The sequence below is a fragment of the Notothenia coriiceps genome, unplaced genomic scaffold (genome assembly GCF_000735185.1).
Source record: "Notothenia coriiceps isolate Sejong01 unplaced genomic scaffold, NC01 NC01_scaffold00024667, whole genome shotgun sequence".
Taxonomy (NCBI): Eukaryota; Metazoa; Chordata; class Actinopteri; order Perciformes; family Nototheniidae; genus Notothenia; species Notothenia coriiceps.
Window position 1 is genome coordinate 8,964,747 of NW_011357368.1, and position 26,051 is coordinate 8,990,797.

The window sequence follows — 26,051 nt, forward strand, 5'->3', positions numbered from 1 at the left end:
CCCCTTCGTCTTGGTACAGGGGTCACTGTAATGCGGTACGCACCTACCGACGCAGTTAACGTTATTTCACATATATACGGTTCACGTTGGGTCTCATTTGGGACGGGGGCGAGTACACGACGATTCTCGGACAGTCGCCCACAATTCTAGGTCCGCTTATTATGTCTGTCTCAGCGCTCTTGCTGTTCGTGGATTTCCGTGTCACTTTGCGAATGTCGCTCCATTAGTGTCGCTGTTCTGTGTCGGACCCCGGTCCCTCCGTCTCTTGTGTTGTCCCCTTGTGTTACTCTGTTAGTCTCGTGCTCCTTCTTCGGTCGATCTCGAGTGATACCGGGCGATCTCGAGCTGTCCCCTTCGGTTCCGCACAGCGTTTTACATATATGACTTCTCACGTTTTTTATGTCGCGTCGTGGTCAAACCTAACTCGAGCGAACGTAGCTACTATATCGTCAGACAACACGAGCTAGGGACATCAGTATATTTTTGCTTTTTTAATGACAGCACTTGTCTATTATTAGGACAGCTGTATGATGTTCGCGATACTCTGCTAGAAACAGAACAGTGATGCTCCTGCTTAGGCGCGTCGAACAGTAGCTCCAATAGTTGTGTGTACGTATAAATCTAGTCTTGTGCTCTCCTTCATTCTGTTGACGAGAGAGCACGTCGTTTGCCACCCCTATCAGCATATTCTTATGGAGTTTGAGCTTCGTGCGCTACTATAGCGCGTAAATCAACGAGATGAAAATCTGTCTCAAAAAGTATCGTGTCATTTCATGTTGTCGAGGCGCGCGAACTATACAACTGTCTCTTATAGCGCGGCGTTTAACGATTTGGTTACAGCTATCTCTCAAGTGTCTGCATTATGGACGCATGTCGTTTGCGATTCATGCCTAATTTTTGCGCGGGCGCGCCTTTGGCCATTTCGATAGTAGACACGCGCGCGCTTATCTTACTCGCGAGCCGCACGGACCGGGGCACAGCGGAAGGTAGCACGCACTGTTTGAAATAGGGCGGGCGGGAGGCTGGAGAGACTTTTCTTTCGCGTATCGCGAGACATCTTGTTAAGCTACACTTACTGATTAAGAAGCAGAAACAAGAGTGAGGAGACGCGGCCAACACGCAGGTCCTCCTCTCACTCTCTAGAGAAGCTAATTATGGTTGTGCGCCTACTTGGAGACTACTAACGGCGCGTGCCTATTTAAACACGATGTCACTCATATTCTCTCGACTGACTACGCGTCATCGGGGAGTAGAGTTGGAAAGTGAGACAATCGCGCGACATACTTCTTCACATGCGACAAACACTTGTTCCCAACACTCATTGAAAGTAACAAGGATTATATCGCTCGTCCGAGGAGGATGTCTCGCTGTAAAAAATTACCTAAGCAACGACGAGCGCGCTTTTCGGCGCGTTCACCTATAGAAGTAGATAGCCGCCACAATTCTCAGCTTAAGTACCCTACACATCGTTGGTTAGCTCCGTATCTCTGGTTTTTCGAGCCAATACACGAAAGCTCTGCGGGGAGGGAGGCGCGCGAGAGCGCGAGAGCATATAACGTGTTTAGCGCATAGAGTGAGTGAGAGCGGTGTTGAGAGCGGGAAAAATCTTCATGTGTACGGGATTTAGTGACAACACATATATAGAGAACACGCTCCCTTATATCTTTCTCCCTAAGTTAATCGAGATTCCGAACATAACAATATTACACATCATGGCGTAGTTTGAGTAAAAGACAGTTTCCGGAGCGGACAAAGAAGTCAAAATAAAACTTTACGAACGGAGGAACACGAGAGCGGGGTATACGCAGAGTCGACGGAAGGAGGACGGGGACAGACTGAGCACAAACATCATGTTCGACATAGTGACGATGACGCACCTCGACGTACACCGAGAGTTGGACACACAAACGACGGAAGGGAGACACGGGTCGACAGACAAAATCCCAGTGACATACTTTTCTGTGCCGCGAAGCTAAGCTTTCACAGCCTATGTACGCGCCACGACGAGGTATCAAGCACGAATGGATCGACATGCACAGACATTCGTGAAACGAATAATTGGAAGAGTAATAAGACGACGCTGACACATGCACTATATTGAGATTAGTGGATCGCGAGACAGCAGTGTGTCATCAAGCATATACAGACAGGACCATACATTAAAAAAAAGCGACACAGTAGGCAACACCGCGCGAGGGAAGAAATAAAAAAGCGCGCGCGCGCGCTAGTCTGAATAGCCCACTAGATTATCTCGAGACTGAGTTTGCGCAATGAATCGCTCTTGAGCCATATGACTGCCGTAATCCCATAGCTTGCCCCACTTAGCATTAGCATAGTACACGCAGGTCCCAAGCGGACACAAGTCTCATAACAAATAGCAACCGTGGGAATATACGAGGAGTAACTGGAGGGCTCTCTAGATAAAGATAATCGGCTAAAGGTGTTTATTGCGCCACAGAGTGGAACTGACGCCTAGTGTACGCTCGATGCAGTACTACCTATCACTTACATAATAAACTATCGAATGCCGCCCCAATGAGAAAACACATCTCACGGCACGCAAGATCAAGGGCACACGTAGAGGGGAGACAACCAGGATTTGTTCACCACAAGAGGCCCCAACTTCCTACTTTCGAGTTAATGCGGCGCGCACCCTCGCCCAAACCCCTTGTGAGGCGCGGGTCAGGTGGGGGGTTCGGGCTCGGTGCCTCGTCGGGTCGTAGAGTCAAGCGGTACGGTCGCATAGACAGATGTCTTGTCGTGCGCGAGATGGCGTGTGCTGAGTAGGAGACAGAGTGAGAAGCGCATTCTATCGTGCGATTAGAGCGAGTGAGGCATCTAGACGACTGCCTCTACATAAACTGATACTCATCCACTTACACTAGTAGCATAAGACTTACAAGTTTCGATAAAAAGGAGCGCGTCAGAGAGTTAATCTCGTCGCGAGCCCAGATACCGCGGGTTTTTAGGTATCTAGAGCTAATAAACGCCAGTCATTTACCTATAGTGCTAAAATTTTTTGCTTAATAGGTACAATGAACTTTTGTCTAGTTATCAATAACGCTCTGTTTTTTATAACTTGTCGTCCAAAATTGTCCCAACTAATGGGACCTTGAAATTCCATATTAATTTGACGTTTTTTGGTTATTTTTTTTTTTTCTAATAAACTTTTTTTTTTTCTGTAATAACTTTTTTTTTTATCTACCTTATGTTTTTAATAGCAAAACTAAAGTAACCAAAGACGCTTAGCGAACGGTTCGGGTATTAGGCATTAACACTTCTTTATGCTAATTAACCGTCGGGCGATGAAATGTGGAGGAGTTTAGTGAGAAATTGTATTTCAATAGCCGTAGTAAGAGGTCCATATGTGTAAGTATGTCTCTGTCTACCGACTTGGTATGTCTACGCACGCCGTAAGTATGTGTAACAGTATCGAAAATTCGGAGTGCAGTCTTTTATCAAACAATAAAAAAGACTTTCTCTCGGGACAGACCAAAGACCTTTGGTTCGTCCATTACGCCGAAATTTTCAGAGTTTCAGTTCGTTGAGGTGTGTCAAGAGAATACTATATGATACTATAAGTTTTCGTCCCCACTTCGTCCTGTAGAGGTATTACCTCTCGAGACTTCTGTCGGTCATAGCACGGTAAACAGTACTTGCTAATCCTAATGTCTAGTAAATCGGTTTTTATAAACCGACTGATAAATAGTCGACCTATCGAAGCTTACGAAACGATGACGATGAATCACGGTTCACTGCTACTGTCCGCGACGATCTTTATAGGTCAAAGTACCCCTACACGCTCAGCACTTAAAGATCCGCGCACAACGAGCGCGGAGAATGGCGGTGTGTACACGCAGGCCCGCACGGTCGGACTCCGGGACTGCGTCAGCGGTACGCTGCGCTGTACGCACCGCTTCTCCTCGCCTGTTGTTGGGTCTTTAGTGGTGAGGTGTAGGGTACTTTTGACCTATAAAGATGTCCGCGACATACAGTGCGGGGTGATTATCGTGTTTGATTACGTTTTGATAGTGACCTATTGTATCATAGTCGGTTTTATAAAACTATTTACTAACATTAGGATTACGAAGTATGTTTACCGTCTATTACGGCCGAAAGGTCTGAGAGGGCTACTACGGCTCTACGGACGAAGTGGGGGCACAACTTATAGTATGATATAGTTCTCGCTCGTTTAGCACACCTCGGACGACGTGAAAACTCTGTAAATTTCGGTTTAATGAACCAACGTCGTTGGTCTTCCTGTCCAATTGGCATCAGACTCTCACTCGCTGACTTTTTCGATACTTTTACGCACTACTTACGTGGTACATACCGATCGTAGACAGAGACATACTTACACACTATACCCCGACTACTTACTACGGCGGCATATGAATACATTTTACTAAACTCGCTCGCAACATATCTACATTTCGAAATCCCGTTTGTTCCCACCCCCCCAGAGTTCGCGTTAACTGAATATTTTTTTAACAATGACGGAAAATTCTTAAAGCCGCCCGTCATTTTGACAGATTTGAACAAACTCAGAACAGCGCCAAAGTTTCCCCGTAGCGGGGCTCCGGCGTTATGCATGCCCACCCAAAAGGAAATTATACCGTTTCCAAACCTAATTTTGCCGAACAAATCATTGAACTGTGAGTATTTGTTTTACGCTGTGCGCGCTCCTGCGAGATGTAGTGGGCATGCGTAATGCAAAATGACGGACAGCGAAAAAGTCTAGCGCTAGTCCCCCCACTTTACAAATATGTTTATTTTATTTTTTTAACGCCAGCCGTCATCGCCACGGAGGAGCACACAGCCTCTGTGCGCGAGCGAGACAGAGAGAGCACACCGTTATCTATTTAATATAGTTGTACAAAATAAAGTAAGAAATCATTCCAATGTGTACTATAGGACAGTAAAAAAAAAAAAAGTTTCAAAAGGGGAGTGATTAGTAAAATATGCATAAATAAAAAGAAAGAATGCTAACTAACATAAGAATAAACAAGTTTAAATGATTTGTTATTGGTTGTGATCATATTCTAAAGATGTTTGGATTATTGAAAAGTATACAGCTCTCTTTCATATGAGTGTTGAGAGAGCTGTATCCATAAATTCATTTTGTGCTCAAAGTGCACCAGATTGATGCATTTAACTTCAACATTAAAAAATAATAATAATCTTTTAGTAAACACTGAAAACAGGACCCACAGACCCAAACAGCACACAAAGGTTAAAGGTAAGCATAGCATAATGCAAAAAACTAAAAGAGTAAAAGTAGCTCACGACTTCTTTATTTTTTTTAAGTAGCTTTCATCCTAAAAAAGGTTGGGGACCCCTGATCTAAAGAATTACTTGATTGTAGTAATTATTCAAAGCAAAACAAAATGTTGGTAAAATTGCATTGGATGTAAAGCTGGATGTTTTTAAAGGCTCCTAAATAGCACAGTGAATTACTAAGCTCTTGCTTTTTTATTTTTTATAAATTGAGTACTTACTCATATCTCGGTACACACCTGTGATGACCCCTGGTGCCTGGGCAGCCATAACAGCCTGAGGAATACCCATTTGCTGACTGAGAAGTTGGGGTGCGGCTAACGCCCCCAGGACTGATGCACCGGCTACAGCCTCCTTGAGAGAGGGGGGCCAAAGACATTAGGTAAGGGAAACAGAGAACAGCACAAGGCCGCAGAGTCAACCATCACACAGCATGGCACAGAGTCAGAGCAACCTTAACTCCCTGTAGTGAGAATCAAAGTCACAAAAATCTCTTCAGATTTACTAACAAAATCATCACCTATACTTAGCAAGTCATAGATATACAGCAGTGGAAAATATACATCAAGACACTACAGGAAAACACAATGGACCGATTTATTGTTAGGACCTTTCACACTGGAAAAATAATTATGTTTTGCCAACTGAGAGGACTCTTAGCTTACACACCCAATCAGTGAATGGGAGGAGCATGTATTGCCAACGTTATTATACAAAAAGATAAATATTCATTCAGATTTAAATACATTAAACTGGATAAAAAAAGGCTTAGCTCAGAATGTCCTGAATCTCATTTCAGGGCTGTTAAATTGACACATTGTCAGGGCAACTACTGTTTTTATGTGATCTCTACACAACTGGCCTTCTCCCAGTCACCTGCCCATGTTAACTGTGCTTAAAGTGTCAATTCTAGCTAGATCTGGGTTATATTTACCTGGAAGGCCATTAAATCCCTTTGGAAGGGATTCATACTTGCCTGGGCCGTTATCTTAGCGGTGGCTGCCGCTGCGGCCACCGCTGCAGCAGGCGGCAGACCACCAGGGGTCGTGGGGGTCAGTAGGGGCATGGGCGGAGTCACCGCTTTGCCGACCCGTAGGTACTGACCCCCCAGGTCAAACAGGTTCATAGAAGATACAGCGTCCAGGGCTGACTGAGGCTTTTCATATTCTGTAAGTGAATAATCATATTGTAGTAAACAGCGCAGTGATAACACAAAGAGCACGAGCGAATGAGGGCCCCTTGAGCTCACCAATGAAGCCAAAGCCTCTGTGTCGCCCTGTTGTGGGGTCTCTGGCTAACGTGCAAGACTTGATCCTTCCGAAGGCCTCAAACACACTCTTGATGTCGTCGTCGGACAGGTCGGGGTGGACGGACGCCACGTAGATCCGATTAAAGGCGCGCGCCTCCTCTGCCAGCTGGTCAATGATGGGTTGCGCCTGACCGATGTTACTTGGCCGCCCAACCTATAGCACAGATCATACCAGCAGGGCTACTGAGTAAGGGACTCAAAACCAATGAGAACGCACTACCGAAAACTCCAAGTCCCTGCAGCACTAACTTTGGACAGCCACCAAGCTTATTCAAAGCCACTCTATTTTTACAATCATGCCATGGCTATCCTTGAATCCAAGTAATTCGTTAATGCTGCATGTCAATCACTAAACTCAAAGTTCTGAATCTGAGATTTAAAAGAAAGGCACTTTAATTCTTGCCTGTTATCCTATCATTGTTATATTGTCTATTAGATTCAAAGTACTCCCTACATTATAAAAAAATTCCATGTTTAAAACATGACAAAGACTGTACTTAAAAATCTGTATACATCCCTGCACTCTTCATAGATCTCATTTTACATTAACCACACATTTAAACCAGCCTGACTATAAAACAAACAGGGTCTCTTAGGGATGCCGATCATTTGAACATGAATTTAAATCAATGTACAAACACCTAGACTCTGATATATTAAAATAAACTCACTACACAAGTCACAAGTAAATACAAAATAACCTTCAATATATTAAATACCAACTATCCCTTCTTCTACAAGTTGTAAATAACCGTGCGAAACTATCAAATAAGGACGCGCTGTAAATTTCAAAACACTACCAGCTCAGCCAGTCACACTCTGCATGCACAGTGTGACTGGCTGAGCTGGTCGAGTTACCGAAAGTGGGCCGCAAGTGTTTCATTCTTCTGCTACGCAACCTGACAGCTTCCTCTCCCTATGTAGGACGGGTTTCTAATGACGACTGGGATCTGTACTACAGATGGGGCGGCCAAGCAACACCAACCAGGCGCAGCCCATCATCAGCACACCATGGACATAGAGCGACGCCATGCGCCGCTGGGAATCCTACTGGAACTGGTCACTAAAATAGTCTTGATGACATCATGGAAGCATAACACACAACACTGACAGTACACTAAACATACACCCAGACATACACAACTCACGCACCTGAAAATCAGAAAAGCAAAGAGAGAGGGAAATTAGTCGTATGCAAGTTGTATTATGAGTCATCAGAAAGCAGTTATTTAACAAATTGACTCGGTCTCCAAAATAAAGATATACAGAAAAGGTTGCTATAAAAAAATAAAAAACTCAGTCGATGAATACTTTACCTTGAGGAGGTACACATAGCTCCGGACAACCTACCTTAATGTTTCGACCCCCCAGCATGACCGAGTTCATCTGCTCCAGAGCCAGCTGAGCAGCCTCTGGCACATCATACTCCACAAAGGCAAACCCCTGCGCCATTAGGCCAAATGCAAAAAAAACAGAACATATACAACCATTGAAGACTTAGGCAGCTTTATATGCAACCCTCAGCATTCAAATGGAGGTGTAGAATTAGCCTTAACACCATGTCTAACACTGAAATGACACTGACCTTGTGTTTCATTGTAACAGAGTCCCAAGACATGTCAATGCTCTTGATTGGGCCAAAGGGGGCAAAGGCCTGTCTGATTGTGTCCTCACCGAGCTCATAGTATATGGAGCCCACATACACCCGACACATTATGGCTAGGGCACGTTGCCGCTGAGCTGCCACCTGCCAACCGGGGGAGTACACGATAAACATTTGAGAGCAAAAGAACAGAAGGAACACATAAATACACTAATACAAAAGAGTATTTTCTACAGTGCATGATTCCCCCTTAAATAGATAAGAGGCCAATTCTAAGTTAGGGGGTCTGGACAGGTAACAAAGGGATACGGCAATCAATAGATAGAAGTTTGTGTAAAAATACTAACACATGTAAAACAGTTATAAAATATTGATAACAGCACTTGTAATTACAAAATGACCATGTCCCTATTAAACTGACATATGAAGAAAAGCACACTGAGGTTATACACATGCAAAGCCCTCACAAATATTTGGCTTCAGTAACTGACCTGTAGTCCAGGGATGAAAGTAAGGTAACAGAAGTAATCGTGGAGATCAAACGAAATCCATATTAAGTCTTGAGAGCATTTCAAACATTCTGCTCATACCTTAGGGGAATTAAATTATTCCTTTAAGTCAGTCTGTAATTTAATTATATAACAAAATATGTATAACATGTGCCTACTTCATGAGGTTAATGGAAGTTGACTTTTTCCTGACAGAAAAACTTGGCTTGGCCAAAAGATCCCCGTTCCATAAATTCTCTCATTTTAGTCTATTTTATATTAAAAGATTTATTTTATTTTTTTAAAAGGGGGGGAGATTCCTATCCCTAACCTAATAACAGCTTAAGAGCTCCTGCCATCTTGTTAAAAAACATTCTAGAGAAAATTATCCCATTGTGACTCGAGAGCAGATAATAAAAAAACATGCAGCTCCAATGATAAACAGTCTACTGATGGTCGAATGTACACTGGCAGTTAAAAGCCAAGTTTACCTCACAAAATATGCATTCTTGAGTGAGATTTTAAAAAAGGAAGAGATTTTGCCAAAGCAACCAGTCAAAGAAGGTTAACAGACATTTTCCATTGGTTATGCGGACAGAAAAATTATTTAATAATCTATTGACCGATTGTAAAGGTGAGAGAGGATCTCCAAAGCCCATTGTCACTGCTGCCATCTGAAAGACAGTAAAAGTGAAAAAAAGTGCTGAAAAGAAAGTTAGATATCCCTGAGCTTTGCTTTTTCTAAAATGTCATTGCTAGACAAAATTGGTTAGGCTAACACTTTATTCAGAACTTCCTGCTAAACAACATACAGTTTGGAGAGTTTCTCCCCTGTCTAAATGATAATCAATAGACAATAAACATAAATAACTGCCCTATAAAAGTGCAAAGCAAACACAATAAACAACTCTGTCTTGACGACGTCCATTTGAAAAAGAGCCGAGGCTAAAACAGGTGCATATGGTCTACAGGCGTTTCTTTTTCACAGCTTGAGAGAGAATGAGGTAAGACTTCCAAAAGAGCTTTAAGAACTTTTGAGAAAAGAGATTATTGAATTACTGATTCATGAAAAGGCTAAGACATTTTGTTAAGAATAAAGAGATGACAGACACAGTACAAACTTTGTTTCAGCCAACCAATGCATTTTATAAATCTCACCTGCAGGTTGGTGAGCTGCTGTTGCTGATGGGCAATGGTCTGCTTCACCAACACACTCTTAATGCTTTGTTCCATAGCATACTTCTTTGCCTGAAACAGGAGAAAAGCCATTACAAACAGAAGAGAAAGAATACGTATTTACTAATAACAAAAACTGACAAGCACTGCATCAGTACATTTACTGATTAATAGTAATGCATTTGTACTTTATTATGCAAGTCTTTTTTAACCAATTTCATCCAGTTTAAGTAAATCTGTAAAAGGCACAATAATAAGGGTCCCCTTATTATTTTTAAACTTAAATAAAAGTTCACATGGAATTAAAAAAAGAAAAACATTAAAATTGTTTAGGGAACTGCAGCCTATGTGATACAATGTCATGGGTCTTAACTTTCATTTGTTTTTTTTACATCATAACTTAAGGAACATTTAGGCAGATACTGTGCCAGGGGTTTCCTACCCTCTGTAATGCCTCCTGCTGCTCTGGGGTAAGAGGCGGCAGGCCGAGCTTGGAGCCTGTGCCCTGTCCATTCTCCATCGTCAGAGCTGCTTCACCTCCCTGCAATTCAGAAAAGTCAATTAATGAAGAAAATAAGACACACAAATTTGTTTGAAGCATTAAAACCTGCCTGTATATACACACCCACAATTACACTTCCCCATTAAGAAAATGCCTGCGTTACTTTTAGAAGTGACATCACCTCACACAGTTTATCATAACATGTGCTAGCATATACAGGACAAACACCCGGATTTAAACCAGGTGGGACGGGACGAACTCCTTACCTACACAACCCGCTAATCGCTGGGTCCACCAGACTGAGGCAGGAAAGAAGATGACTGACGGGGAAGCTTTAACAATTCAACAAATTCTAGGGGAAATAAAAAATGCCTTCAGACTAACACAACAGACAGCTAGCAATATGTTACATTGCAAACTTCACAAAGCCGGTCAGTCGTTCCTTATAAGTTTAGCCATCTTACGTCGGAGTGATAAACATGAATGTGAATGATGAATGCCATCCTAACATAAGCTAGGTTAGCGAGGTAAACTAGCAACAATGGGCTAATCGAAGACGAGTCGATAAAGACATTAACCACGATGCACCTTTGTAGCACCCACATATACATTAATGTGCATAATTATTACAACAACATTAACTACTGAAAATCTAGAACTGAGTTCTATTAAGCTCGCGTAATCTTTGTTGGTAGCAAGGAGCTAGCTGACATAAGCTAATGTTAGCCATTCATTGCAATGGCGCGTGAAGCTATATTTAGATACATTTAGTCTATTTACAGGATAGTAAGTGCGAATAAATTCTACTAAACATCACTAACTGATTATGCAAACGCAACTTTAGCTAAAACAGGTTAGTGTTTGATTGTAATCAGAAATACATTTACCCCAGTCTCCGTAACCGCCATGAAGCACACTGTCTTGAGAGGCCAACTCACTCAACACTCGCGAGAGCTTCAAGTTTTTAAATAAAAGATATCGCGATGTCGGAACCCTCGCGATGATAGTCTGAAATAATCTATATGGCGCTGGTATGAACCATAAATGTTTTTATAACATTTTACAATACAGCCATTCTAATAACGTTACTGTTATAAATGTTTTAAATAGTGTTGTCTTTCATCAGACTATGTGAGCTTTATTTCAACTCCCAAAGTTTTAAGCAAATACTGTATTTCGATAGCACCTGCTGTTCCTCCTAGCTAGTGTTAGCCAAACACTGAACATCGAAAACATCACAGACAGGACCTGATGCACAGAAGTATGCAAATGCCTACTAAATAGAAATCCATTACTTTCGTGAATTCAATTATTTTTTTCATATACTCAATACATAAAAGTATACATTTGTGTAGCAAAAAATAAGTTCAGACATACCCAACATGTCACTGTCACATATTGTTTATTGTAATTAATTTCAGTACCTACAATATTTAACAAAGTTTTAAGTAGAACACATCCAAAAGCAAGTTTCATTCAATAGATTCACAGGGGAAAAAAACATTAAATAAGACTGATATGGATGTTTTCACAGTCTTAACATTCATTTTCTTGGTCAGGTCCCCTCTGGAACTAAACTGTGACTGACAAAGGCAAAATGCAAAGTTTTGAATTGTTGCAGGCTATTAAGACATGCAGCTTACTAGATAAAATGAAAGCAACATTGGCACTGCTTTGCAGTGACATTTTGTCTAAAAGTAAACCCCTTCGATAGCCACAAACAAATATGTACACCACAGCCCGTAGTTATTGAATATCTTGGAGAATGTAGGGCTTCTGTCTTCAGAGACACGCTGATAAGAAGGCTTGAGTAAGTAAGTACTGTAAGCAATGACTGTACAGCTCTAACTGTTGTGAAACCAAGAACTAATAGACACGGGAAAGAAATGGAGCATAGCCAAATTAGGCTGACATACAAGAGTACATTACTGAAAAGGATCAGACCATTCACGATGGTTTTTTTTTTGCTGTCCAGTTTTGTAAGGGAAAAATCCACCCAAATGGTAGTGTTCTTCTACAGTGCCAACACTGGATTCTTGAGAATGAAATCTGGCAGAGTTGAAGGAGTGTATTCTATTTTTGTGTTTGTGTGGGCAGCAGTGCAATCAGTCCTAAAGTTCACACTGAAATAAACCTACAGTAGATCTGGTACTGGGAGATTAACATTTTCTGAGCAGAGTGCCACTATTTTTATCAGAGATTGGGTTTTATCACCTGCTGCACATGGAATCTTTCAGAGTTTAGCTCTTATGTTGATTACATTAGCAACACAAATCTAAAACCACATAGTCTTAATGGCTTTGATTAATTGATTGATTAAAAGTATTTTATACAAATGTCAAAAATCAGAGAGGATAAAACACAATAAATTCCAAAGGCTTATTTGCATTATTTGGGTAGGTGTTTCAGTGTTAGACAATATACTCAGATAATTTGAGAAATATTGCAAAAATAAGTACATTTATTAAAAGTACGCAATTTTTTATTAACATATCTATAAATCACATTACCATCACCCTTTCTATCATTCATATAGGACTATGATTTTGTTTCACAAGCTTCCTCTGATGTATTCCAATTGTTGTACATTACTGCAGCTCTTTCCAAAGTAATATTGACCTGATCCATATGCCCAATATACAAAGGCTGCAGCTTCTAATGGAGCTGCCAATACAAGTTCATCTTCACATTCACATAGGCTAACTATATAGACTCATGATAAGAGACGGGAACTAGTACAAATCAATTAGTCTGGTTTTAAAACTCAGTCAGCCTGAATTAGTTAAATTCCAAATTGCTATGTTGTGTACCAATGACGGTTCATTAGGACATTTTGTCCAAAGTACATTGCCATATCAGGCACTTTGCAAGTCTTTGGCTTTCAGAACACTTTCATAGGGAAAACCCCTTAAGAGCACAACAGGCTGAAAGAGAGGCATCATTTCATTGCTCGTCATAACATTTAGGCATGGTGTGTTTAGCTCAGAGTGCCATGAGGTTTGTTAACGCTGCATGTCAAAAAGAGTTTAGGAAAACAAAAGAAAAAAATAGGTTTGTGCAAAGCTTCTATTGTTCACAGTTAAGCAGAAATAAATAAGTCAACTGAATGATTATTAATAGTGCATGCTGGACGGAATATTAAATTCCTAAAACTGAAATAAACCAACGGTTCTGGTTTGCATGGGAGAGGCTTTAGTAAAATTATCTTTTTTACAATTCAACATAAATATGCACTAATCAATGAGGACATTGGAGTGCAAACGAAGCAATAAAACATCCGTCTGAAAACATATCTGTTGCATTTGCGAGTGAAACATATCCATTCTGAATAGTGGCATCATGGAAAAGTTGTCAAGATATCTTAAGGCATGATAGCCCTTTAATGCAGGGAGTTTGTCAATCTTCCACTGCTTTGTGGGATTGCTGAACACAGTCATGATGCCTCCGGCCCTCCTATCAGAGGGGCCTTTGGTTCCTTTCTCAGCGCTGGCGTTCCCTCATTCTCTCTGGGATGGTTAACTGACTGTCAAAGCCCGGCATCCTTCAGTATTTGTCCCCTTCATGTGCCCAGCTGGGTCAGCCCCCTCCGTTCCCGGCTGTGTGATCCCTTTCTTGATCCGTATGGTCAACGCCGGGCCCCTATGTCTGGGGCCAGCCGCCGTTGTGACCCAACCTCACTGTGTGGTCCCAGAGGTTAGTCCTCGGACCCGGTGTCGACTAATGGCGTCCTCCAGGAACACTGCCACCTTCTCACTGTCCTCCTACGGAGCACACGGGACACAATGGGACGTCAAGTTTTGCTTAAAGAAATCCAAACCACAGCAATGACATTTATGGCTGTTAATCAAGAACAAACAAAGATGTTTTTATATGTACCTCAGTTATGAAGGCGTAGTGAACAAGCTCACTGGCAAGGTCTCTGGAGGTATCAGCTAAAATGGTCATATTAAATATTTCAGTTATACAAATCTGTGAAAAAATTAACCTTAAGAGCTTGGTGTTTATTAGGGATAAGTATGGTGATTCATATACATTTTTTAATTATCAACCAATCCCAAGAAAAGAACAGTGATACAAATACAATCACAAGTATTGTATGTGTATCCAAAGCGTGAGAAGCTGGGTGGCTTGTTTCTTAAGCATACCTTTCCGAATTACCATTAACATGTGCACAACTGTTTAAGTTTTGGTCAATACAACACTGAAAATAGTGCCTTAACAAATGCACTTTTTACAATGTTTCCCAGAAAATGCCCAACTATTTTATGAAAATGTCAAGTGTATTTTGTGACCTGGGCTTGGGTCTGAATGCACTAAAGGCTTGGGATGTCAGAAAGTGATAAGACACTGATTCAAGCTTTTGTGGTTTTGTTCTTTTCATGGTATTTGTAGACAGCAAGAAAAATATAGAGTCACACTGCTGAAGTACTAATATTAAAGATATTCTACTTAAAAAGGTAAAGTGGTGGCCAACTTACTTGGAAGGATGTCACAGCTGAGCTGCCTATGAAGTTTGTCATCCATCTTCAGAAACAAAGATAGCTGAGGAGAGATCAAAAAGTGTAAACCAATTTACTACTATAATTGACGTTGCTTGTAAAATAAATGTTGTAACAGTAGTGCTAGTAGAATGTTACTGGCAAATATTCCAAAAGGCTCACATTTAAGAGCCTTATAAAATAGTTTACACTAAAATAGAAAAAAGTACCTGTAATACAATGTGACTCACATGAGTTTTGGTCCCTTCTTCATTTGACTCCAAGTTACAGTGAATCTGAACAACCTACAACACAGACAGACAAAGAGGGTCAGTGAGTAATGAACCTGAGACATGTTATCTCTGTATGCAGCCAGATTCTGTAGCTTAACATTTTTGGGTGACGTCTTAAAGTCTTACCTTCCTTGTCTCGGTCTCCTGGGGTTCAGGAGTCGGCGTCTTGACCGTCTCGACCTGCTCCTGAGACAAGGAGAGGGCACGGGGGACGGGGTGAGGTCGAGATGATGCAAAGTTCATCAATGGGTAGATCCCATTTCTGGAGAGGAGACAGGAAGTCATGTTGAAATTCAAGCTACAGTAACAGTAATAAACGGTATGATAGAGTATGAATAGTTCCTCTTACTTGACATCCTCCAGAAACTTGTCAAGCTCCAAAGGGGATACATGGGAATATCTATAGGAGATAACACAGTAGAGTAAATGAGTGTTAGGCTTTGAATGTCATGTCAGGATATTCAAGACAAGTAGCCAAAGATAAGAGGTGCTTGTGTTCATTTACTTGAGCTGAACTCCCTGTCTGTCATCATGCTTAATCTCCGCCATGACAGCGTTGGGGTCGAAGGACTTGGTTTTCTCCTCCACACAGTTTTCGGGGAGCAAATCTGTAGAGGCAAAACAAGAGTTGACTGATTATTTATTGAACACATTTGACAAATCTGTTTTTGTGCGATAAAAGGTTTCTTATTATTTTAGGTACATTTTCTGAATGCGATTGTGGTTCTATGACTGAAACTGTTGTTATAACTAGGACACAAATACATCAATAATTACCCTACTTGTGAATGTCCAAAGCTTCTATGTGTTATAAAAACAGTGATTTCTAACAAGTGAGGAATTTATCCTGCTGAACAAAATGTGTTTTGCCACAGAGTTTATTTAATATTAGCTATATTCCAAAATCCAAAAGAATAATCCCATTTATTTTTGTCAAGGGAGCCGTTTCAATGCTAACTTCCTAGTCGGCCTACACAAATACGTCATTCCTGCAGCACTCAAACATTTAAAAGTGATTCAATTGATCTTCTCCATGTAGAAACAAATACATGTTGTGAAAAAATAGATGTTAGTGATGTAAGCCCAGTGTGCGGAGGTGAGAAACTCACACTGGTTGTTGATGAGGCAGTGGGCGGCGAGCAGTTTGAGGGAGTGGACTTCAAACAAGACTCGGTGGAACAGAAGGTCGTGAGCCGTAGGACGGAGCTTGGCTTCATGGCGTAAACAGGACTGGGTGAACTCCTGCAGAAAGCAACCACACACTGAGTCCAACACATCACTTTCATATTGAACAGTATGACCCAGTTGAGCAACATCTGTTCTGGATTTCCCGGCATGTTTCCACATTCACTTAAAACTGTAAAAAGTCTCTATATGTGATAACAAATACATGTAGAAGCAGGGCGGGTGAACAGTTTATCTTTATCTCCATGTTTGCTGTGTAATAAGGACAGCTTGTATGACAAGACTCACTTTCATAAGAGGGTCTTCTAGGGATTGACCTGCATTGATGATGGCCTCCTTTGAAACAGCAGTATCTCCATTGGCCTGGATTTCCAATACTGCCATCTAGGGGTGCGAATAATATGTTAAACAATCACATATTACACACACACAGGAGAATCTGTAAGACCTGTTCTCTCACCTCTAGAGCACAGATGCCAAACGAGAAAATGTCTATGGCATAATCATCTTCGCTGGCTAGAGACAGAAATGGAGAAGCAAAGATGAACACATCAATAACCTTTAGGAAAAGCTTACCCTAAAATTAAAATGCAGTCAGATTGAGGCTTGTCGCAAGCTAATAATTAACCAGTCTATGTTTTTTGCAGCTTTAGAAGAGGCACACAACATCCAATTAAATGTCAGAGCAGAACAATATAGTATTTTTGCGGTTTTCAGTGTGCCTCATATTATCCTGACAGTCATTATCTCTCCATCCCCTAAAATTACAGTCATTAATGTAGCACACTGTCCCACACTGTCTACACTCTGTCAATAAAACATTTGGATTTGACTGAAAACGGAGAGTAATATCCTATCACAGTAGCTACTTTCCACTCTGCTTGACAATTTTACAATTGTTGAAAGAGACGTTAGGCTATCAAGGTATTACAGTATTTAGTAAGATGATTATTATAAACAAATTATGAGACTTTAAAATAAATCATAATCAGACAAACTCTGCTCCATCCCACTTACATCCATATTCTGGAGCAAAAAAATGAAGATTCCTCTGCTCATCTCGATGTTGCCTTGCTTTACCGTGGACGCTGGCATCTGGAAACACTGGTTTGAGAGAACACACAAAGTATATAACCATAACATGGCATAAATTGACGTAGGTGACACGTACCCAATACGAAATGAACTTTTTCTTACCATTGACAAATAGCCGATGCCACACTGTGAAAAAAAAAAAGAAGCATTATTCAGATTTTTTTCTTCTGAATTCATTAAATGCAGATTTAGAGGATACATCATGGGTGAGATATGCTGGATGCAGTAACATAAAAAGCCCTGAGGGGAGCAGACCTGAGCCGATCTTGATGAGGCCGTTATGCTGAATGAAGATGGTGTCGCACACCAGGTTGCCATGGATTATTGGTGGTTCACAAGAGTGCAGGTAACTGCCGAGTAAACAATAAAGCGACTGGTTAATGCGATGGCTGTGATATTAGAAATCTCTCATTTTAAAAGCCTTGGGAAGAAATGAGTCAGTACCTGAGGGCAGAGAGAATCTGGGTGCACCATCTCTTCCAGGCCTAAAATGTAGCGTAACAAAGCAACATTTAGAGTCCTCTAAAGACACAATAATACAAATCCAAAATTCTCAGAACCAAATAGAGCACTGTTACTACATTTATTTTGCAATTTATTATTATATTATAGACAGAAAAGATCAGACAGAGAAGAAAGAAGAGAGAAAAAAGAAAGGATAAGATGTTTAAACAGATTTAGCCACTAGGGTGTTCTGTTACATCATCTCTAATCCTGCAGGAGATATGGATCTTAACAGGGATTTGTCTGCAATACTCAGAGCCACCACCAGGACAGGCAGAGCACACTAACCTTCACATTCATAGTCTTGTGGTTCTTCTTAGTTTTCTTCAGAAACTGTTTGAGGCTGCCCGACGACATGTATTCTGTGATGAATATAACCTGTGGGCCATTATGGAGTTGTGTTAATGAACCAGTGTGTGTGGAAATTAATAGCACTGGGGGTGGGGGGGAAGACTAGAGGAGTTTAAAACATGTTGTACCCGCGCCTGGCTCTCCTTCATGTCCAGCCAGTACTTGTGGAACTTGACAATGTTGGGGTGTTCGACCTGCATCAGGTTCTCAAACATCTCCTTGATCTTCTCCTAAAGAAAAATAATCAGCGTTGATTCACATTACATCATCGTCCAAGAAACATACTTAAATATAAAACTATAAGTTGATTACATGATCAGTAAATTAAGTAATTTCTAAAGCAAATAAACCAAAAAGAAATCACTATATCTTTTGGTTCATAATTTGGGTAGTTTCCTTGGTCTTTTAGGTGAATTCACCTTGGGTCTTGGAATCTTATTTGAACTAAATAATTACTTTATTGTTTCAACTTGGATACAGAGAATTTGTAATGGGCATTTATTTAACAATTTTTCACTAATAATAATAATCTGCAAATACAGTACATTGATAATTAAATTAATCATTAAAGACCTCCAACTTCTCCTTTTAGGGTTCTTTTGGAGACATTATATCACTCTAAAACACAAATATATCCAAATGGGAAAGTGTAGTATATCAGATTTAGTTTCAAGACTTGTTATTTTACCTGGGTTAAATCCCAAATTTAAATATAACAACGTTGTATAGTGCATGTCTTGTCTGTAGGGAATAAGAGCCACCATACCTCCTGTGCTTTGAAGACCTTCTTGTCGGAGAAGAGCACCTCGTTCCACACCACCTCCACCCCCTCCTCTGTGTCCATGGCCAGGGAGGCACTCTCCACACCGGGGACATTACCTTGGCTCACCTGCAGGGGGCAGACATAACAAAAAAAGTAGGAGTTAGCATTATGCTAATGCTGTTACAAGCTGCGAACAACATATTGACAAGTATAATCTTTTAAAGTTGTTATGATTTTACACACCCTGATACCAAGCACAGTTGTGTTTGTGTTCATTGGACAAAGTCTAATATCTGGCTCTTCAGATGCTAAATGTTAGCCAACTTGACGCTTACTGCATCTGACTACTGTTTGGTACGACTTTATGAGAGCGGTGAGGATGAACAAAAACAGTAAAAATGTGAAAACAAAGCAGCAAAGCATTAAAAAGCTCTTGCTTAACTTCTCAACAGAAAAAGCATGTCTGAAATGATTAGACGTCACCTGTGCTGTGGTTAAGATATCTTCTAAAAGCTCCATATAATCTACTCAAAAAAATCATTGTGGCGTCATTTTTATTTAAACGCCATCCAACTCAATTTTTCATTCATTAATAAACAAGGAGGGGTCAGGTTAAAGATAACTCCATGTACAGAGTTTATGCTAAATGTTGCCAGCCAGCTAAAACATGATGATGTAGGCCAACGGGATGAGCAGTGTTGGGGGGGGAAGAGATGGATTATCAGGAGTCAGACAGGGTGAAGTGAGGGGATTTTCCACGAGGGATTTACAGAAATGAAACATGGGCCACATGATGGATGATGTGTTACTGGAGATGGGAATAAAGAGGAAGCAGAGTGGAGTGGAGTCAAGAGGCAGCGGCTAGGTCTATAATCTGGCAGACGCAGACAGCCCGGGGGCTCCATGAGTGTTTATGCAACAGCGACCAATAGCCTAAAGACTGCTTATCCCAGGATATCGCTGCCTCAGCACAGACCTGATGTAACCCTTATGTAGCAAAAACGCGTGGTGCACTGGAGTTTCAAACACTTCATTCAGGATCTGCACTAGGATTTAAAGGTTAAGCTATGACTGTTATTTGACCTTTTTCTCACATGGCTAGATTGAGGTCTGACGAAGCAAAAATACATTTTTACCGTCTCTAGGAACACTGACTTCTTTGAGACTTCTTGTTGAAGATCAATAAAGTATTTGCTTTGTAGTTATGGAGAAGATATAATTATTGATCTTGGTATTGATGGCTTACATTGGATGGAACATTTTCCCTCTGCAAGGAAATTATATGATACCGAGATGAGGAAGCTGACAGAGTTTTATGACGGGGTAGGACTGAACAACCATTATTAGGGCTTCTTTCCCCACCTAAATGACTACTTATTACTGCAAAATGCTAACCATTGATCATTATTGCAGTGCTGTACTTGTACATGCGTCATGACATCATCTCACACTGTGATGAATGGAGTCAAAGGACGCCTCTCTGTATCCGGATCAACAGGAGGACGTTTGTTAAAGAACCAAATAAGCACAAGACAAACAGCAATTACAACCACTGCTGCTATAAATATTCAGATTTATGATCCAGCTTTTCAGTCACAGCCGCAGAATTCTTTTATGAAATAAACCAGCCTCAAAAGAAAGAAAAGTTCCATTAAATGTTGGCAGTGGTTTGTTTATTGCTAAACTTGTAGCAGCAGTAAAACTCTATTTACAGACGCGATGATTTACAATCTCTTCACTTCCCTACTCTACAAAAGATGATAATCTAATTACTTGTATTACAGATCGCAGACACAGTCCTCTGAATGGCTGACAGAAGAAGGAATTCATTCACTTTAATAAGCTATCAGGAAGGAATCATGTCAGTTTCCCTCTGGCGTCAGGGCTCTGCTGGTATTTCATTTCTCTGGATGTTGAGAAACACTCGGCCCCCTGTCCCACCTCTACATCCCGGGGGTTTAACAGGGTCTGTAGCTCGGTCGTGGTAGCGTGAGACTCGTAAACAACACACCGGATGCTGGGCTGTGATTGGCTGTGTGAAGGGAGGTTGGTTTAGGGAGAGGGAAGGGATTTAAGGATTGTATGTTCAAGTCAAAACAACGTCCACTGGGCTGTGGTTAACTACAGTTGAGCTGGGTAAAACTGGATTATAAAGACTGTCACATTAACCTCTCATTACCTCACCCACACATGTTTTCACTCACATGATTCACTTTATTTTGATTTGGAAAGGGAAAAACGACCAGGTACTAGCGATACTATAATACGGTTCAATCCCACCTCTGCCACTTCAGTACAGCTTAAAAATGGCAACAAAAATAGGAAAGCAGAACTCTAAATTGAGTGTCGAAATCAATACATCACTTTAACGTTAGTTATGTTATAATTCTATTCTATTCTTACTTGCAGCATACCACATCGCCATGGTTGAGACAGCATTATGTAGATTATATTCAAAGCACAAATTAAATGCACGTTATGCAACGTAATGCGAGGAAAGCTAATCAACCAATTATAACAAAATAAATCTCATCTTTTGTTGCCGTCTTCAATTAATATAAGCTCCCTAATGATCAGCACAGCAGCTTACCCACAATTCACTGGTTTAGCTAAAACAGTATCTTGAAAGATATTGGTGTATAAATGAATTTGAAATCTGTATGTGATGAACTCTAAATTGCCACTTTATTAGGGAAAGCAAGCTAAAAGTAATACAGTCTAATAAGAGAAGCAATAAATCCTAACTTAAAAAGGGTTAGAACATTATTCTTTATTTGAAACAGTTTAAGAGAGGTGTTAAGTGAATTGTACGATCATTTTAAGGGATGTAGTGCTGTTGAAATGTATTGCACTGTGTTGTACAGTGGTGTATTGTTGATAGACACACCCTGCCATCTGTGCAGAGCTGACTTATAGTTTACCCCACATTTGTACTGGCTACGTCCAAGTAGAGGAAAGTGCAAATCTCAACTGGCTGGACCATTTGCAGTGACAGTTTCATTGCCCAGAATACGGCAGCTCTTTCAGCCTCATTCTCCCTGCAAAGGCATCTTATATGAAAGAGTCTCTTTGTGTGAGACTGTGTGTGGGTACAAGCTTTACAGTGACAGAGATCTTTGTCTGCCAGACGTCAACATATCAAATCTTCCTACACCTCATACCTCATTCATATTTAACAAGTAGATTTTATACAGCCCTACACTCAAGTCATTTTGCACCACGCTGTACTAGATACTTGCTAGGTGTCTACACTGTATGTAAATGAGTTCAGTCTTCCTTCTGCGTTGCTTTGAGCTTTATCTCTCACACATTTCACTGGCATCAAAGAGGAGCAGGATCAAAGATTTGGGCTGAAGTGCTGTGGAAAATACACAAATTATTTTTAAATCTGCACAATGAGGATGTGTGAATAGGGGAAAAGATGCAGCCATCCAATGTTAGATACCAAAAACAAAATTACTTTATAATGCTATTACCCAAAACCTATATATATATTTAAGCAATAGCTCACCACAGGCCGTGGTATATGCTCATTATATCAAAGCTAAGGGGCGTGGTTCGGCCCGACGCGAAGTATCGATGCTATTGGCTCTAGTATCGATATTTTGAAACGTAACGTAATATCGGAAGTATCGATATTTTGGGATCGATCCGCCCACCCCTACTCAGTATATCACGGCTAAGAACCAATCAGATTGCTTGATTTGACTTGTCCGTTTATAAATATATATATATAATGGTTATTAGTTAGTGTGTTTGAAACATTTTCTGAAAGATGTTCAAACTTTTCCCTTTAATTTATCCTTTCCTACATCCCTAATTTCATCGAAGGTGCACTGTGCCGTTACAGACATGTGCTAATGAGCAAACACCGAAGCAAGCCAGACTTTACACGCTCTTCGATGAGCCGTCTCACACTCTGTTTCTGTCTGGTCAGTGTCGGGGGCCCTGAGCCACTGACCGTCTGCTGACCTTCACCGGCAGCTACTCCAGCAGAGTACAGTCCGCCTACACCTCTCCCTCTCTTTTCCGCCCCAGGAAGGCACCTGTGCAGCACACCATCAGGTCAGAGTTTCGGATAATGTGTGTGTGTATGCTCAGCGTGAGGAATAACGTGATGGCACCAGCCGTGACAAGTCAAGCAGGGGACAGGAAATGTGCAGCTCAAAGCTCCACATTCACATTCAGATGATGTCCGCTGGATAAGATTTTAAATCATCGAGAAAAATGATGTCTGGAACATTTCCTCAGATGTATTTATGGAAGCCCATTTCCGCCACCTAAAAAAATTAAAATCCCCATGAAAAGTCATAATTATGAGATTAAAAAGTCGAAATTATGAGATAAGAAAGTCGAAATAATGAGATAAAAAGTCATAATTATGAGATAAGAAAGTCGAAATAATGAGATAAGAAGTGCGCATGCGCTGCAGTGGCGCTGTCTTCAAAGGTCCCTTCATCACCTTGCTGCTCTCCACCATGCAAACGACATCTAGTCCTAAATAAGGTAACTATTACAGGTAACTTTTGTAAATGTTAGATGTTACATATAGCCTATATTGCAGCTAAACTACAACAATGCAGTTCATAGCTTTGACATGACCTGTTATGAACTATAATATACATGCCTATAGTTTTGTGGTAACGTTAACGCCACTAATGACAATAGTGTAGGCATACTGCTGCTGTGAGTTGCTAGCCTAATTCTAACTCGTAGAACGTACCACAAAACTATAGGCATATATATTATAGTTCATAATTATGACTTTTATCTCATTATTTCGACTTTCTTATCTCACAATTATGACTTTTTATCTCATTATTTCGACTTTCTTATCTCATAATTATGACTTTTTATCTCATTATTTCGACTTTCTTATCTCATTATTATGACTTTTTATCTCATTATTATGACTTTTTATCTCATTATTTCGACTTTCTTATCTCATAATTATGACTTTTTATCTCATTATTATGAAGGAGATGTCCGGGAAATCTCCTTCATACAACGAGTAATAGGGGGATTAATCGGGCAGTTCGATGTGTGTGTGTGTGTGTGTGTGTGTGTGTGTGTGTGTGTGTGTGTGTATAGAGGTGTGTGTGGTTAAAGCGTAGCAGCCTGCGGTCGCTCTTTAGCTGTTCTAATGAAAGTACACACAGTGAAGGCGTTGCGTAAAAGGCACAGTTCTTTGCGCGCTGGTGCTACACTTCTCAGAGGCGGAGTTACACGTCCCGCTGCCTTCTGGTGCTGTAGCAATTTACCAGAAGGCAGCGGGACGTGTAACTCCGCCTCTGAGAAGTGTAGCACCAGCGCGCAAAGAACTGTGCCTTTTACGCAACGCCTTCANGAAGTAGTAGTAAGTGACCAAAGAAAGTATTAGGCGCTTTCACACCGGAGTACTTTTCCCAGTAGGCTATAGTTCCGATATAGTTCCGAATATGTGCGTTCACACCAAAAAAATCCGGAACTAGAATTTATTTCATGAGGACCTTACCACCCCCTTTTCAGTCCCTGCTAGAGAGCAGGTACTTTCATGGGAGAAAAAGGTTCCCATGTCTGATTGGCTGGGCGGATTGCAAACCACGCCCCGTAAAACTCGTAAAAACGTTTTGTGAAGCCACCATTTTATTTGCTGGTATTAGCATTATTAGCATTAGCATTAGCCCAGCGCACAAACGGAGAGAGACTAATTTATGGCAACACAAAAGAAAACATGGGAGCGGTGGAGATGAGGAGGTGTCTGCGTTCTAGCGATTTACTCGGAAGGCTTCAGTCGAAGCTACTGGGAGTCCCAGCAGCTTCTACTGAAGCCAGTCCCCAACTCCGGGGACTTCAGGTGGCAGTATACTCCGTGAAGTTGTTTGCGGCCTGCCAGTAAACCCAAAGCAGAAGAAGAAGTGACGTCAGCAGCTTCATTTGCCTAATCCTCACCCAGGGACTTATTCCGGTGTGAACGCGATCTGCTCTTTAGTTCATCATCATGAACTAAGTACGGCAAAGTACTTGGTGTGAAAACGCCTAAGGACTATAAAGAAGCTCAAGCAAATACCAGGAGACTCAAAATGACAGAAAAAAGACTTGTGACTTTGATAACGAGCAAAACAACCATTACAAGATGCAAAATGACTCCAAAGAGACACAATATTACCCCAAAAACACTACAAAAAAATGCAGAAAATGACAAAAAGACCAAAACGGTTACAAAGGACTCCCTTGAGTAGTAGTGGGGCATTTCGATTGTGTCAATTGTGCCTATTGTCTCATAATCAGTCCATACCTATACTGTTTGAACTAATTGCTTACATCAGCATCCGTACATGCTGACAATTCAAATGCTACCATGCTGATTTTAAGCTGGTGTAGAGTTTCCCGTGATCACAATCTCATTGTCGAGTGTTCCCATGCTTGTATTATCAGCAAACCCACACATTATCTCCTGAGGCACTGATGTGTGCAAATAGATTTTTTATTAGTTTAGTTCCCCTCCTTTTCTCGGTCCTCAACACACTGCTGTGCAACCAGTCACGCTACATTAGGCAGATTTATTTTAAAGGGTGACCTTTACCCAGGAATATGTAATGAAAAGGGGGAAGAGGAGGTAGACCTGCAGACATTACTCAGAGATTTAAAAATACCCACTTTTACTTTGCTGCATGTTTTCCAGAAGAAAGAAAAGTTATAAAACATCAGTATTCTTCTTTAAAAAGACTCCATACTCTATGTCCACCTATCTAATAGATGTTGATATATTTCATAGAATGAGTAAAAAAAAAAGCCTTGACCTGCTACAAGATGTGTCAAGACCTCGCCAACGTCATTGATCCACTGGGCACGCTGAATATCTTTAGAACATTTCAATGCAGCCCATTTTAAAGTTGTAGAGACATTTAATAAAACCGGAAAGTCATTGTGATGCTGGATGAGAGGTCTCCTATTATGAAAAATCCTCTTCTTCATGTCTCTTCTACATCAACATGTGTCCCCTCTTCTCCATGTCTCTTCTACATCAACATGTGTCCCCTCTTCT

The 26,051-nt window shown here is 40.9% G+C and overlaps 2 protein-coding genes across 6 annotated transcripts in view; both read right to left on the bottom strand.

The window, feature by feature from the left end:
• The window catches only part of puf60b (poly-U binding splicing factor b), a 13,878-nt gene extending 2,570 nt beyond the window's left edge, over positions 1-11,308 (bottom strand). The window contains exons 1-10 of one of the 5 annotated variants that reach the window (XM_010782680.1): positions 11,243-11,307; positions 10,622-10,707; positions 10,296-10,394; positions 9,836-9,925; positions 9,301-9,351; positions 8,172-8,333; positions 7,937-8,029; positions 6,527-6,740; positions 6,212-6,444; positions 5,499-5,631 (exon numbers count right to left, since the gene is read on the bottom strand). In XM_010782680.1, the coding sequence (XP_010780982.1) occupies positions 5,499-5,631; positions 6,212-6,444; positions 6,527-6,740; positions 7,937-8,029; positions 8,172-8,333; positions 9,301-9,351; positions 9,836-9,925; positions 10,296-10,373 (1,054 nt within the window). In that variant the 5' untranslated portion in view covers positions 10,374-10,394; positions 10,622-10,707; positions 11,243-11,307. Of the gene's footprint in view, positions 1-5,498; positions 5,632-6,211; positions 6,445-6,526; positions 6,741-7,936; positions 8,030-8,171; positions 8,334-9,300; positions 9,352-9,835; positions 9,926-10,295; positions 10,395-10,621; positions 10,708-11,242 lie in introns of all 5 variants that reach the window. The other 4 variants (XM_010782682.1, XM_010782681.1, XM_010782679.1 and 1 more) reach the window with 4 other exon arrangements.
• Positions 11,309-11,740: 432 nt separating this feature from the next.
• LOC104955354 (nuclear receptor-binding protein 2) overlaps positions 11,741-26,051 on the bottom strand; it is a 56,745-nt gene continuing 42,434 nt past the window's right edge. Inside the window, exons 2-18 of the mRNA XM_010782683.1 lie at positions 19,028-19,150; positions 18,390-18,491; positions 18,199-18,288; positions 17,851-17,891; positions 17,662-17,756; positions 17,509-17,532; positions 17,329-17,415; positions 16,772-16,827; positions 16,600-16,695; positions 16,236-16,368; positions 15,632-15,734; positions 15,476-15,526; positions 15,253-15,388; positions 15,085-15,138; positions 14,834-14,897; positions 14,232-14,287; positions 11,741-14,116 (exon numbers count right to left, since the gene is read on the bottom strand). Coding sequence (XP_010780985.1) covers positions 14,030-14,116; positions 14,232-14,287; positions 14,834-14,897; positions 15,085-15,138; positions 15,253-15,388; positions 15,476-15,526; positions 15,632-15,734; positions 16,236-16,368; positions 16,600-16,695; positions 16,772-16,827; positions 17,329-17,415; positions 17,509-17,532; positions 17,662-17,756; positions 17,851-17,891; positions 18,199-18,288; positions 18,390-18,491; positions 19,028-19,150 — 1,398 coding nt within the window. The 3' untranslated portion in view covers positions 11,741-14,029. The remainder of the gene's footprint in view (positions 14,117-14,231; positions 14,288-14,833; positions 14,898-15,084; positions 15,139-15,252; positions 15,389-15,475; positions 15,527-15,631; positions 15,735-16,235; positions 16,369-16,599; positions 16,696-16,771; positions 16,828-17,328; positions 17,416-17,508; positions 17,533-17,661; positions 17,757-17,850; positions 17,892-18,198; positions 18,289-18,389; positions 18,492-19,027; positions 19,151-26,051) is intronic.